At 44.6% G+C, this 15,768-nt stretch overlaps 1 protein-coding gene across 2 annotated transcripts in view; it reads left to right on the top strand.

The window, feature by feature from the left end:
- NPHP3 (nephrocystin 3) overlaps nucleotides 1–12,890 on the top strand; it is a 405,841-nt gene extending 392,951 nt beyond the window's left edge. The window contains exon 28 of one of the 2 annotated variants that reach the window (XM_078663854.1): nucleotides 10,492–12,890. In XM_078663854.1, coding sequence (XP_078519980.1) covers nucleotides 10,492–10,672 — 181 coding nt within the window. In that variant the 3' untranslated portion in view covers nucleotides 10,673–12,890. The remainder of the gene's footprint in view (nucleotides 1–10,491) is intronic. The other variant, XM_078663855.1, reaches the window with a different exon arrangement.
- Nucleotides 12,891–15,768: the final 2,878 nt, after the last annotated feature.

Genomic DNA, 15,768 nt, shown 5'->3' with positions numbered 1-15,768 from the left:
TACACATTCGCCACAGTGCTCAAGTGTCTAGACAGAGAAAGAATTCTTTTACTGCAAGTAAACTACTTCCATTTACTTTTCACGCGCTGCGGGCAGATCTCTTCTGCCTACCCTTCACTCTAGCATCGGTGAACCTGTTATTCCCCTAAACTCATCCACTTCTTTCCGGGATATATTCCGAGTTTAAGGTTTCTCAGCGGACCCCTCTGCTTTCACGCTAGCTCCGAGGAACCTGCTACTCTTCCGATGTGACCCTTACTAGGTTACGCCACTATGGGAATTTTGCCAATGAACCCCGTTACTGTCATTTATTCACACATGTATTCAGAAAACCCTAGTTAGTGCTTCCCGGTTATCCTAACCTGCACCTAACTTTCCTCGAACCTGTGACCTCAGGACAATGGATTCTATTCACCACTTGCCCTTTCAATTCCCCGGGGAGTTCGGACAACACTTAACAATTCGATTTACAAATGCATGAATTAGTACATATAACAATATAAGAACAAGAATAATAACAATACAAAAATTCATGAGTTTCAGCAGCGTATTCACAAGAGAGTGATCAGTTCCCTCAGAACAGCCGCTCTTATAGCAGCATTAATATAATAGCAGCTTCCGACTTAACTAGTCCAACTAATCCCTGCCTTACTCTCAACTAGTCCCTAACCATCCTCTAGCTACCAGAAAACTGATAGAGCGCGCGAGGCCACCCGACCAACAGTTTTCGCCGTTTCCGGCTTCAGGGCCCATATACTTTTCAAATCACCATATACATCGATCAGGTGACTTCACGAGCTCTATCAAGTTGGAGTGTGTGTGTTCCCTGCTACCAAATTTCGGTGCACCCGACTTACCATCCACCGATGCGGGTGCCTAATGACCACAATGAATCAGGGAGCTAGCTGTAAAAGAAAGGCAGCAAAATACAAACCCCAAACAATAACATTCAAATACTGTTTAAATGACCACGGACAACTGGAAGTTTTAAAATGTTTATCTAAATTCAATATTTTCTTGCATGAGGTACAATAAAACAAGGCAATCAATAACCAAGATAACGTAAATCACATAAGCATGAAGAAATAATGACAGAGTAATCATCAAGGTACTAATAAAATGTAGCGAGAAAATACTATGTAAGTCAGTATTATCTAAACAGGGATAGGCTAAGTGTGTGTGACTATAGGAGAGCTTATAATGAATAACACGCTTCACTTAAGGTGAAGTGGCCTTTGAACAATCTAGGCAACGAAGTTCTGGACCATATCAGGAAATGACACACTGCTATGCAAAATATAATTTCTAACAAATGAGAAGGCATAGGAATAACTTTGCGAAAAATTATAAATGACTTTTCAATAGTTGCGGAAAGGCATGGAAAATATAACATATGCAATGTTGAACTTTATTAAAGCAAAAGTTAGAAATTCAGAAGGTGCAGGAATTTCAAGAGGTTCAGAGCAATATTTACCTAGAAAAGTGTGGAAACCAAACCCTGGCCACGGGTCAGTTAAGGACAGGAAACCCTCAGGGAAGGATACCCCTCAAAGGACAGCAGGTGCAGAATGGACACCCAGGATAGGACAGGATACCCTCGGAATAGGAATCAGGACAGGACCCTCAGGACAGGACAGCAAACCCTCAGGACAGGACCCTCTTCAGGACAGGACCCTCTTCAGGACAGGACCGGAACCCACAGTTCGGAAGCAACGCCTGCGCTCCACCCGCTCTGCAGCTATCGATCAAGACCCCGATTGGGTCAGCGAACTCCCAGCAAAGTGCTTCGCCAGCACTTTAAGGTTCAGTAGAACCTCAGTCTATGGTCAAATTCGGACAGAGTGCTCCGCAGCGCTCTGTATCTTCAGTCACCTATTGAGTGCGTTGGGTCAGTGACAGGTCAGCTAAACCAGACAAGTCGGACGGTTCACTAGGTGAACCCAGGGTAGATATACAGTTTGGGGACAGTGTACCACCCCCCAATGTTGCAAAGTGTCAGAATCCCTCAATTTCGATTGGTCCTAAGGTAGGGTTTGGGTAACACACCAATCACAATACACGATTTGAAGCCTTCATTAACATATTTGGGTACCGCCTAGCAGGTTTGGGGTTCCCATGAGAAGTTACACGGCAAACAGTAGCGCAATATTACAATGTATCATATAAGGAGCCACATTCGCTGTTCTCGCAGGGCAGAGGTGACTTTCTCAGGAGCATCTCGCCCATCACTGCCAACTGGCTATGTTCCATCAGCCAAGGTCCCTCGTGCTGCCGAATGTCGCACAGGCGCAGAAGGGACCTCCAATATGGCTCTCCTCTCACTCAGACCCCCATTTCCCGCGGTACATGAAAAGTAAGCGAAAACAAATTAATACATAATAATGTCATTATGAAAACACATCACAGGGTTTGTACTTTTAACTCATCATCAAGAAATAAACTTATTGCATCTAAATGTTAGCTACATTGATACGGACACAAGAGCAGTGGCACGAGCAGTACCACATGATAAGCACAGCTATGAATTACGCATGCGCATAACTTTCCCTCCACTTCTGCAGACGCGTCAGGACACGTGAGTGTGGCTGACGCATGCGCAGTAACTAAAATACAAGCGGCGGCCATTTTTAGGGACACGGATTAATTCATTAGAAATACACATAGGCAAGCTTCGGGAACTTTGCTTAAACAAAATAAATGTTAGTAAAACATACATTTTTGTTACCTTATTACACATAAACGAGGTTCTTGATTTCGGCAAGCCGCAAAATATGCGAAGCTTTGCTTCATCAATGTTACACATTAAATATTAAAAGTGCGTGTCATCAGTTTCACCTGCGATTTATGTTGATGTGCGGATTTTACAGAAAACACAAAAATCGTAATTGCAGTTTGTGGGCGCAAGAAAATGTACCCTTCACCTATGAATTTACACCTTCGTCTGTGACTTTGGGAGAAGTTTCCTGGTTTTGCCCGACTTTGTCAAGACAAAGTGGTACCCACTTCCCCCCAAAACTGACCCGATTTCTTGTCGCTGATTTCTAGTTGCCGAGTGATGTAAGTTCTGAAGGGGCGGGTCCAGCTGAACTGGACATCATGGTGTTAGTGGGTAGAGTGGGGGGGTTGGGGCTGTGGTGGCAGTGGTGCTACATAAATTGCAGCTTGCCGAAAAAATGATTTCTAGCTGAGACAGATAAAAGTTACTAAAATACACCAACCTACATTGCTGCACAGTCGAATGCCCTTCGCTAAAATGGACAGGCCGCCTTTAGGTTACTCTTTGCTGTTTGGTTGGTAAACTGAGACTGAGGTGAAACGTTTGTTAGAACAGTCTTAAAAGGTGCAAAAATAACAAAAAATGAAGTATAAGTATCACAAAATGTGCGGCATTAGACCGCATAATTTGCCTTTTCTTGCTGCATAATTGAGTACCTGCAGCATCATTCTCATGGCACTGCATACCATGTACTTCCCCTCTGTTTACTGCTGTTGCAAAGAGCTACCAATCCTACCCCATTGATATGAAAGGAAAAAAATAAAATGTACAGCCTTTCTACGTTACGAAGCATGTTCTACCAGAGGCTGCACGTGACTTCTGTGGAAACAGGCACCAGCGTGTGTAACTCTCTGCTCTTTCTGGACTTTATTTTTTAACACCAGCACAACCCATCTCACTTGCGACCTTTGAACTGTGGGGCGCTCCGTGCACTTTTCCGCCCTGAAGCCGTTGTACTCCGCTCAGTAGCAGTAAAAGGATCAATGTTTCTAGTCCATAAATGTCTCCAAATCCCTGACTCTGTGGGTGTGACAAGATCACCCAGCATCCTGCCCCAGAAACCTGCCAACTCCACAGACCTCTCCAAGCAGAGATACCTGCCAGCCCCACAGACCTCTCCAGGCACAGAAACCTGCCAGCCCCACAGACCTCTCTGGGCACAGAAACCTGCAAGCCTCACTGACCTCCCAAAGCAGAGAAACCAGCCAGCCCCACAGACCTCCCAGGCACAGAAACATGCCAGCCCCACAGACCTCCCCAAGCACAGAAACATGCCAGCCCCACAGACCTCCCCAAGCACAGAAACATGCCAGTCCCACAGACCTCCCCCAGGCAGAGAACCCTGCCAGTCCCACAAACCACTCCAGGCAGAGAAACCTGCCAGCCCCCAGACCTCCCCAGAGACAGAAACCTGCCAGTCCCACAGACCTCCTTGGGCAGAGAATCCAGCCAGTCCCACAGATTTCCCCAGGCACACAAACTTGCTAGTTCCACAGACCTCCCCGGGCACAGAAACCTGCTAGTCCCACAGACCTCCCCGGGCATAGAAACCTGCCAGCCCCACAGACCTCCCCAAGCACAGAAACCCGCCAGCCCCACAGACCTCCCCAAGCACAGAAACCCGCCAGCCCCACAGACCTCTCCAGGCACAGAAATCTGCCAGCCCCACAGACCTCTCTGGGTACAGAAACCTGTCAGTCCCACAGTCCTCTCCAGGCACAGAAACCTGCCAGCCCCACAGACCTCCCCAAGCACAGAAACCTGCCAGTCCCACAGACCTCCAGGGGTACAGAAACCTGCCAGTCCCACAGACCTCCCCAAGCACAGAAACCTGCCAGCCACACAGACCGCCACAGGCACAGAATCTGCCATCCCCACAGACATCTCCAGGCTGACAAACCTGCCAGTTCCACAAACCTCCCCAGGCAGAGAAACCCGCCAGTCCCACACACCTCCCTAGGCAGAGAAACCCGCCAGTCCCACAGACCTCCAGGGGCACAGAAACCTGCAGCCCCACAGACCTCCCAAAGCACAGAAACCTGCCAGCCAAACAGCCCTCCACAGGCACAGAATCTGCCATCCCCACAGACATCTCCAGGCTGACAAACCTGCCAGACCCACAGACCTCCCCAGGCAGAGAAACCTGCCAGTCCTACTGACCTCCTTGGGCACAGAAACCTGCCAGTCCCACAGACCTCCATGGGCACAGAAGCCTGCCAGTCCCACTGACCTCACCGCTGGGGCACATGAGAACGTTTTTATATTTTAGTGCTGTGGTCAAAATAGAATAAGCTCACTATGGGCTAATTATTGTTGCTATGTCAGTGCAAAATAAATTTGTTCTGTTTTTTACCTGGTGTTAAAGTGAATGTCTTATGGCACGAAGTTGTAGGTCTCTTGTTTTTCTAATGAGATAGCTCCATAACTTAAATAAAAGGCATTTCTGGCATCTTCACAGTGGCGTAAAATAAGCCCCCACAGCCCCCTCAGTGCAGGGTGGGCCCTCAAGCTCCAGGGGACCTCTCTGCAAAAGTGGTTGGTGGTGGTCTGGGGAGGGGGCCCCCTTCGTGTACTTTTCAGGGGGGCCCCCTCAATTTTCGTTACGCCACTGGATCGATGGACAAGCTGAAAATCAAGGGTGCTCGGATTCAACCTTCCCAAGTCCCCTGATCGAGATCCTCAGTGAGTCCTGGCCAGAGTCCCGCTCTCCGCCCCAGCAGCTCGGCTGTTGTGTCGCCTGCCGCTGTCCCCGACACCTCTACCCAGGTAGGTGTTTGAGGCCCGACTCCCCCCTCTGGCTCCTGCCTTCGCCTCATCCCTGGTGGTCCAGTGGGAGAGCCTTGCTCTTCTGCTGTTCCTCTGTTGTCTGTCTGCGTGTTGTGCCCGTTTTGTCTCTGTCTATCTTTTGCATTGTTGTGCCTGCTATCTGTTTCGCCGCTCTTTTTGTCCTGCTGCTGCTCCCCACGGCCCCTCGCCCCTGCCGATTCCCACTCTCCGCCTCCCAGCTGCACTTCCCTCCCCATTCCCTATTTATTGTCAGCCGCGCTGCTAGCATGCCTAGGGCACACCAAATGCAAGCCCGTCTGTGCCCGACCGCGACCAGCGCCAGAGACCCTGGATCTCCGACCACCCACCTCTACGACTCAGCTGCCCTCCTCGCACTCAACCCCGGAAGGAACAACAACTGCTAGCTGTCCAAGCTGAACACCACCCACAGCCGGCTCTCCTGCCTTCACTGCCACCAAACGGATGTATGACGTTACAACGCATGCTATTACAACGCATGCCTTTACGACGCAAGTTTTACAACGCAAGTCATTACAACGACTTGCGTTGGGGGGGGCTGGATAGTGAATAGTTTAATTTACTATTCCAACTCCAGTCTCCGTGGATAGTAGGGAAGGTGTTGGATAGTAAATTAAAATTATTCCCTATCCTAGAGCGCCCCCCAGCGCAAGTCGTTGTAATGGCTTGCGTTGTAATGGTAGCGTCGTAATGGTTGCGTCGTAATGGTAGTGCGTTGTAACAGTTGCGTTGTAAAGGATGTTTCCCCACCAAACCACCCTCTGTGCCCCCAAGGATGCTGCCCCCCCCACTGGACGACAGCACCCCCGAAGCCTTGAGGTGCATCCTTCTCAATGTGCGCTCCCTGCACCGACACACTGTAGAGATCTACACCATCTTGCCAGATGTTGCCTTCCTCACAGAAACGTGGACCAACTCCACCTCTGCCCCCGACATCCCCACTGCCATCCCTGATGGATACAAGATCCAGAGGAAGGACCGCCCCAACCACCCAGTAAGAGGACTTGCCTTCGCACACAAGAGCTCCCTCCAGCTCGAACATTAGCTTGCCCACCATTGAACACTTCCATTTCCAGATCCAGACCAGTCCCAGAACACCCCTATGTAGCACCCTTGCCTACAGGCCTCCTGGGCCTTGAACCGTGCTCACCGCTACCATTGCTGACCTCATCGCGTCCCACGCCATTGCCTCCATGGACTACATACTCATCGGCGACCTCAACTTCCACCTGGACAACCTCATCGACCCCCAACTCCGTCACCCTCCTGGACAACCTTGCCAACCTCGGACGGAAACAACTCGTCACCACCCCCACCCACAAGGCAGGACACATCCTCGACCTCATCTTTGCAGGAGGTAACTACATCCACTTCAGCCACACGACGCAACCGCCCTGAATGGACAACCACCGCGTACACTTCCACTTCAACAAACCCCCAAACCGGAACCCCATCCCGTGAAGGTACTTGAGCAAGGTCAACGAGGAGCAGATCAACTCCACCCTCAATCACATTGCCCCCTCCACCTCAACTGATGCCAACCTCACAGCCAAAGAACTTCATAGATGGTTCACCAATTGTGCATACGAGCACACGCCCCTGCATAACGCCTTCAGACAGCGCCCCATAAACGCCACCTGGTTCACCGCCGACCTCCAAGAATCCAGACACATCTGCAGATGTCTCTAGAAGAACTGGAGAAACAGCGAATCCTCGGAAGACCGCACCGCCTACAAGAACGCCATGACAGAATACCACCAATGCATCAGATCCACCAAAAGGACCTTCATCCAGAACAAGATCCGCGCCAACTCCAGCAACTCAAAGGAATTCTTCAGCAACATCGAGGAATACACCAAACACCTCAGCAAAACCACGGACATCACCCTCTCCCAGGACATTTGCAGCAAGCTTGGCACCTACTTCCATCTGAAAATCAAGAGCCTCTACGACAGCTTCAATGACAAGATACCTGACTCTGAAACCACTCCCTCCACCAGTAACGCCAGACAGCCCACCATCTCCTCCTGGACCTCAGTCACCACCAAAGACAACGCATCAACCATGAAAGAAAGCTACTTTGGGGCCCCCACACTGCCCTGCCTCCCTGCACATCTTCCACAGATCCGCCGCCCGCATCGCACCAGAACTACGACGCCCCATCAATGCCACCTTTTGAAATCGGCACTTTCCCTGACGACTGGAAACGTGCAGAAGTCAGGCCCCTACTCGAAGACCTGAAGAACTACTGCCCCATCTCCCTCCTCCCCTTAGCAGCGAAAGTCACAGAGAAGACTATCAACACCCGACTAACGAAATTCATTGAAGAGAACTCCATCCTCAACCCCTCCCAATTGGGATTCCGCCACAACCACAGCACTGAGACCGCTCTACTCGCCGCTACAGGTGTACAGGAAGTACATAGTGCACTGTTGAAAGAGATAACCTCTAGTTCTGTCCTTGATTTAACGCCTAGATTAGACTTTTTCTGTTGTCTTACACTTCTATGCCCTTTCTCTCCAATACTACCTCCTTCGGGTATCTCAGACTCTTAGAGAGATCTGTTTTCAGATCTTTAGCTCATTCAAGGCCTAAAGCACCTCAAATTATACCATCCATGTTGCTTTCTAGTATTATTCTCGATGGGGATGGATGGAAAGTAAGCAGCAGAAAAAATAATTTTCTGATAAGCCAAAAATATATGAAAATTCTCCAAGGTATCACCTAAGTTCGCAAAGGTCTCATCTTCACCAGGAGATGTGATCTTCGGTCATAAGTAGGTTAGAAATGTGATCAGCACGTCAGTGAGCAAGATTTAACAGAATTTAAAGCAAGAAAAATAACTTGTATATTAAAAAGGTTAGCCTCCTAAAGTCATTAGAAATATTCCCTACACAAGGAAAATGGGCGGCCAATAATTAGAAATGTTCTTCACTCAAGGAATATGGTTGGTCAGAAAGTATTCCGCTCTTACTAATGCTAAGGATAAGAGTTTGTTGATTGTGACCACTGTCTGCCTAATTTGGACAAAGAAACTGGCAAACGCAGCAAAAGTATTAGTCCTAAACTCAATATTATGATGCTGTTCCCACTACCCCACATCCCTGCCTGAACATGAGCATTACTAGCACGGCACCCATTTTAGGTTTATAAATTAAGATGCGTTATCAAATTCCTAGTCTAACAGTTTTAGGTCACAGGTAACCAATGCAGGAATGCCTAATGCTATGCTCTTGTGGGATTCCTGCTCCTCAGATATGCGGCCCTGCACTATGTTTGATTTAACTCATCCCCAATTAAGGGAGTAGTTTTGTGTGGCCTAACATAGGCTTGAGGCACAACATGTGTATAAAAGCCATCACGTTCAAAGGGTACAGGGGATATAGAAGCATCAGAAATGGCTATACTATTGCTAATTACCAATTGACCAACAGGAAGCCTGAATTAAATCAGTTAATTGCTTGACGATTAAAAGAGCTTAATATATATAATCAACTGCAGCATTCAACATGAGAATAGTCCATAAAATTATCGCCCACCCACAATATCCTCCAAGCCTCCCCCCCCCTCCCCAACACAAGCTGGATCACCCAATTCCCAAGACATTTTATATCAATCTAGAAACAAGGCACTTTCTGCCGAGATCTACTGCTAAAATGATAATTCGGCAATAGTCCAAGAAATTATACAACCTCTACCTTTTCATATGAAAGTAATTTAGAGTCAAGGCAACTTGGCTGCACATTGAGAATTATTACGGTTGGTGTCCAACACATATGTTAACTATTGCTTTAACTAATGCCTTAATCTGTGATATTACTGTCAGTGCCCTCTCAGATAGCTTCTCATATTTTCTACCACCTTCTGTCAATGTCGTGTAGCCCCAGTATTTGTGTGCCTAAGGAAGCAATGTGTTCAGTTTACCCCATAAGTAGGTTTTCAGAGAAGCATTGTAGGTTTTCTATGTTGTGTTGTCCTGGTAATGATTTGTGCATCATTCCTAATGCCATGGAACTTTGAGGTGGCTTTCATTATCCTTCTACACATGGCAGAAATTAGAAGACATTCTGACACCATTACCCATTAACCCCAAAACTTATATTATTGCCCTCTTGCTCCTTCATATGAATGAGTATTTTTGGAAATATACTTAACAAATGTGGAAATTGTCGTATGAAATCAAACACACTAATAAGCAGCTAGCAACTGTTGCCAAACCATGGATGAAGTTTAATGTAAGTAAAGTTCAAGATAGCTATAGGTCATAATGTGTATTAACATATAGAAAGATTCCTGCTTCCATGTGATGAACTGTGTTGTCCAAAAAGTTAACTTGCTGCCATAAAGCTCCCCTTTCTGGTAATGACTGATCATTTAATGGAAACAGTCAAAAGACCTACAAAGCTAGTGATTCATTTCATTTTTGAAGCAGCATTCATTTAAATATGCTCCATTGCATGCCTTATTCACTGTCTGTAAATTGTGGCCGCATGTATTGAGTCATCACTTTTCTACTGTAAGTAGTTATTGCCTTTGAGCAGCTACATTGAGGCGGATGCCCAGTTCACTGTAGAAGTGCATTATAGCTTCTGGCACTCTCAATACATCTTAATGGAGTAGGCAGTCTGCCAAACATTAAATAATGCCAGAGCATCTGGGCACAGTCGCATCTACAGCAGCACATGGAATCCGAAGCAAGGAATGAGGTTATAAACTAGATTGTAGCCACCAACTGCCTAGGCTTTTGCTGACTTACCATGTCACTCCTGAGTCTTGCTCATGTAGGTGGTCCAAAGCACTATTTTGTTGGACTTTCCCTTTAATTTAAAACTTTATGAGAAATGCTATTTTGTAACAAACAAACAAAATAATTCCCCTTTCTAATCCCTTTTGCCTGTTTTAATCCACAGCTATGAAGGTGGGGATTTTGAAAAGGCTGCAGAGTTGTACAAACGAGCCATGGAAATTAAAGAAGCTGAGACATCTGTCGTCGGAGGGAAAGCTCCCTCTCGCCACTCTTCAAGTGGCGATACAATGAGTTTAAAGAACGCTTTGTCTCCTAATCTGCTTGCTAATCCAGGACACAGGTGACATGGACACATGGATCGTATGAAGTGGACACATGGATCGTATGAAGGCCTCATCCATAGGAGAGTTGGCTTTAGCTTTCTTGAAGTACCATCATTTTTCCTTGTTTTGTGCACTTTAAACTTAATGGACCAAATGTTACTAAACAAAATCCTTGTTGATCAGTATTAAATCAAAAACATAATCTGTATTGTAGGTTAACTCCTGTCTACCTATTTACTTTTGATACCTACTTTCTTGCAGTTGACCCCATTGTTTCGTTGAACATCATGTCTAGTGTATGGGCTCTGGTTATGGCACCAACTGAGATGACCTGTATTTGAGGGTCAAAAGCAATACTAGATGGTATTTTGGGAGTATAGGTCATTGTTTTGTCCATAAATTTGACATTCATTCTACATCAGAAATTCTGTCCAGTCAGCAGCATTTAGATTCGACTCTGATGTTGAAATCAAAGTGTGAAAACTGGGGTACTAATGAAAAATGGGGTATGGCTAATTAAAGGCTTCAGGGGCTGCTCTAAATGATTGGAAGCAGAAGAAATTATTCGACGGGCCCTGTGCAATATGCCAGCAGCTTGGGTTAAACTCGAAGGATCAAATGCTGCTGACAAATCCAGTAATATGAGAATCGCTGATAATCCCTCATTGTGAGATACTATTAATTTGTCTTTGATATTTAGGTTGGTCTCAGGCGGCGTTTTTGGATAGACATCATGAATGGAAGTTGTCTAGTGTTTTGATATTGTTCTTGATGTCTCTTAGGGTGATTTGTTACTCCTTGTGTTTCCAGTGAGAGCTAGCAGCACCCACTTTTATTGGAATATTCCATCCCTCTATTAGTTCTGTATGTTGTAAGGGGGATGTGGTACAATACCTCCAAGACTCGATGTGAACGTACACGGAGTGATGTCTTCATCTATGTGCAAAGAGTGATGTGGTATCATACAAACTATGTGTGTGTTTTTTAATTGTCCAATAGCTTTCAAACAAATGCATTTCTTTTTGCCTATGGAAATAACATGTGCATTTGTAAAGAGCACGTTCACCCCTGATGGGGCATCTTGGTGCTGAATAACATGTTTATTGCTACCCAACTCAATGGTACTCATTTTATCGACCTCAGGTGGATGAAAGGCTGAGTGGACCTGCCGGTATTTGAACCTCTGACCATGAGGTCGAACACAGGCTCCTGCAGTGGATGCATTAGTCCACTGAGCCAGCAGACCCGGCAATATAGTTTAGTCTACTCTACATACACTACCAACAGTCTTTCTGCAGTTTTTACTTCTCATCAAACAAGGTTCAGTGCTATGTTTGTGGTATGTATCCATTAGTTTTAAAGAATCACATATTGGAAAGTGTAGTCTTTTGTACGGTTTGGTTCCTGAAAAACAGATCTAATACGGAGCTAGAACCCTTAAGGGCTTCCAAAAAGGTGTTCCCCTGAAGCAGTCTTTACTATACAGTTATGTAATCTTGGTAATGAAAAACTGAATATAGTTTTGGATTTCCGGATTGACTTTGCTAGTTCCTGTCTGCCTGGTCCATGGTATTCCTCCCTGTTCTATCTGAAACACTCCTTTGCAAACAAGGTATTAATTTTTCATCTGCCACTATACACCATGCTGATCATACTATGTACAAAAAAATCTTCATTTACATGTAATCTTTGACTACTGAAAATCTATTTGAGTAAAACAAAACAATTAACAAAAACATTAAGTTTAAATTGTGAAACAATACACATACAGGAGTGTGATGGAGGAACAACAAAAAAAATTCAACCTAAAATCCTCCTGCTTTTGTGAGTCCTACACATCAGTAGTGCTCTCTCATTGGGAATGAGTGAAAGCAAGGAAAGATTTATGCCACGCTCTATGCTTGATACTTTCAAAGGGTTTCAGATCTTTGTTGAATACCTAGCTATGTTTGATTTCCTTTCAGTTGTGTCTTTCCGATTGCTAATAAATGCCCAGTCTTATTGCATGTTTGGTCACCCGGTAACTCCTTGTCCCAGCTTAATAGATGGGAACATATGTGTACCCCTTCTTGTCGCAACAAATCTACCCGACGTGTATAGCTCCAAAAGCATTGAATTGTAAACAGTTATTCAAGAAAATTTCGTTTGAAATGCTATGTTGTATGTACACTAGATACTAGTCACAGATACATCTGTCTCTAGCCAGACCTAAAATGCAGAAAGCAAATGAAAAAAAAAATTGCCACTCCAGTGCAATCTGAGTAAGACAAATTTATCAGAAATATCCTCTTTCACCAAAAGCTCTGCAAATCCTTACATATAAGAGCCTTAAGAAAACAAATAAACAAATCAAACTCTCCCCCAACATATACTGAATCTCTTAATCAAATTGCAGTTCCACATAACCTCAAATGATTTCTACTTATTCAGGATTTGTCCTATTAATAGGAGGTCCCAATATATAAATAAAATATTTTCTAATGAAAGGAATAATGTATACATAGACCAATTTAACTAATGACAGCGTGACTGGTACTCTGTATAGGGAACCCCTTTAATGATATGGACCTGTATATGAATCTAAATGAAATTAAGTGTCTTGGTAAAGGCTGGTAAAGTTTGGAAAAATAACTAAAAAGTGGGATGTGAAAATTAATCTCCTTGGTGGGAGTGAACCTTACCGTCTATAAGATCAAGTTAGTCAAGGTCTCGTCTAACCCAGTGGCGTAATGCAAAAGAATGATGGCCCCCATGCAGGATCTTTTGAGGAGCCCTGGCGTCTACTATATCTCACATATATTCATTTACCTTAGACTGAATGAGGGTCCCTCTGCGCTGCAGGGGCTTGTGTTTTGCCCCTGATCTAACGTCCGCTTTCGTGGGTGTTTCTAATCATAGCATTAAATTAATTTATATTTTACGAATATGACAGCATGACATGGTGAATATTTTCCCATGTCTACTTATAGCACATGTGTGCTACAGGGCAAGGAGAGTTAAATTACTGTAGTTCTGGTATATATCCCGATTTACGCCCTTTTAGCAAGTAAAACAAACCGAATATACTGGGACTTTTCTGGAAAAATACCCAAAACAGATAAGGCAACCCATAATGGATTTTGACACGAGAGCCAATGTAGCTCTGAAATCCATCAGAAAACACAACCTACATAGAAGTGTCCATTTCAGGCAGCTCAAATGGTGATCCCTAGGGGACTTGAGACTACAACAAGAATGCACCACAAACTGCCTTTTGCTTTTAGCTTTAAAGAGAAAGTTCCACCCTAAACACTTATTGGGCATTTATTTGCTCACAACAGAACATCTTACACTCATTTTAATCATGGGTTTCTCCAAATGAATATACTAAGTGTTGAGGCACTTTTCCACTGAAAATATGTAAAAGAGCACCAAGGAGGAGAGCTCTATTGAAAAAGGAACACACTGACATCATTATTTTGGGTCTGTGAGTTAAAAGCTTGCTACAGATGCCTGGTCATGTTTTCTAATTGGAATAGTGTCAGCTCAGCCTTTCTTCCCTTTAAAGTCAATGCATTGTGTATCAATAAAGTGGATCATGTTGCACCTGTTGTTCACAGGAATCAGTGAACTCAATGTTTTTTTAGAATTATCATCAATCAGCTCTGTTTATCATTTATTTTAAATCTTTGAAAGTTTAGAGGATGATAAGTGGACCTGAGAATAAGTCTTGATACTACATGGTCTGGTCTAATTATTCTTTTTATTAATTTTGGTAGAGAAGGATCAGTGTCCGTTGCTGTATGTTTGGAGACAGTGTCTATTTAATTTGAAACACATTTACAGAATTCTGAATATTTTAAATGATTGCTTGTTTCAAGTTTTTATCTCATACCTCAAGGTCAAATCCTCTTGCACTATCTTCGGGAGTGCTGCAGCGTTTAATATTAAGCCCTCTCGTGGATATTTCTGAAAAGTCAGGACTGACTATTATTTCCTAAGCAGATGATAACCAGATCATCTTTAACTCTCTCAGCTGCTCCAAATCAGGGCCCTTCCTTGCTCCAGTTAGGTTTGAGTAACATCTCACTGTGGATGACCAGAAATGCCTTGAAGTTGAATATACTAAAACTAAGGTCCTTGTTCTAGGAAACAACACTGAACTATGAGGAATTAACCACTGGCCTGACACTCTGGGACCTTTACCTGCTCCGGTCCCCAAAGTTAAAAACCTGGGTTTTACTATTGATAACCTCTCCCTTAAAGCTCAGGTGTCTGTGGTCACTGCAACTTGCTTTGCGGTTCTCAAGTGGCTTAAGAAAATTCTCTGGTTCATACCTCCTGAAGCCCAGAGAACGGTAATGCAGGCAGTAGTGATTTCCAGATTAGATTATTAAAATGTATTGTACCTGGGAGCTGATAAAGCTTCAGTCAATTGCAGCGCGTATAAAATGTGGCAGCACACCTCCTTTTCCATTTACCTCAACATGCTTCAGTTTCACCTTTGCTTCATAAACTTCATTGGCTTAAGGTGAACAAACGCATCAAATTTAAGGCCTTATGTTACATGTTCCGGGCCAAACCTGGTTCGGCGCCTCCCTACATACAAAGTCTGGTCAAACCTTATGCACCATCTTGTCAGCTGAGATCAGCTAGCCTTTTTCTTTTTTCTGTGCCTAGATTCCATCTTACTCATATGAGAGGTCGCTCCTTTTTTTACTTGGGCTCAGAGCTTTGGAACTCTCTTCCAATGGAATTTAGGATGTGCCACTCATTGTTAGCCTTGCACAAGAATTCAAAGACTTTCCTTTTCAGTCAGTATATACTCCTTATCCTGTCCGTGCTTTGTTTGTTGTCCTTCTCAGCGATAGGAGACCCTGTTGGGTAGAAACGCGCACTATAAAACTATATACTATAACATATGGGAGATATTAAGATACATTCCTTGCAAATTGATTTCTAAATGTCCAACAATAGTGGATTATAAGAATTTTCTGTTGCCAATCAGAGCATGCCTGTCCCATGTCTGAACAAGAAAACAGATTGATAAGCTTTGAATGCACTTTGTTGTATGCTCTTCTCTCCTTACACCACTACAGTATCTGAATAAACCCTTCTTGCTTCAGAACTCACTTTTG

Source organism: Lissotriton helveticus, chromosome 10, assembly GCF_964261635.1.
Source record: "Lissotriton helveticus chromosome 10, aLisHel1.1, whole genome shotgun sequence".
NCBI lineage: Eukaryota > Metazoa > Chordata > Amphibia > Caudata > Salamandridae > Lissotriton > Lissotriton helveticus.
The sequence above is the reverse complement of the archived record's forward strand: the minus strand, read 5'-3'. Positions and strand labels throughout refer to the sequence as shown.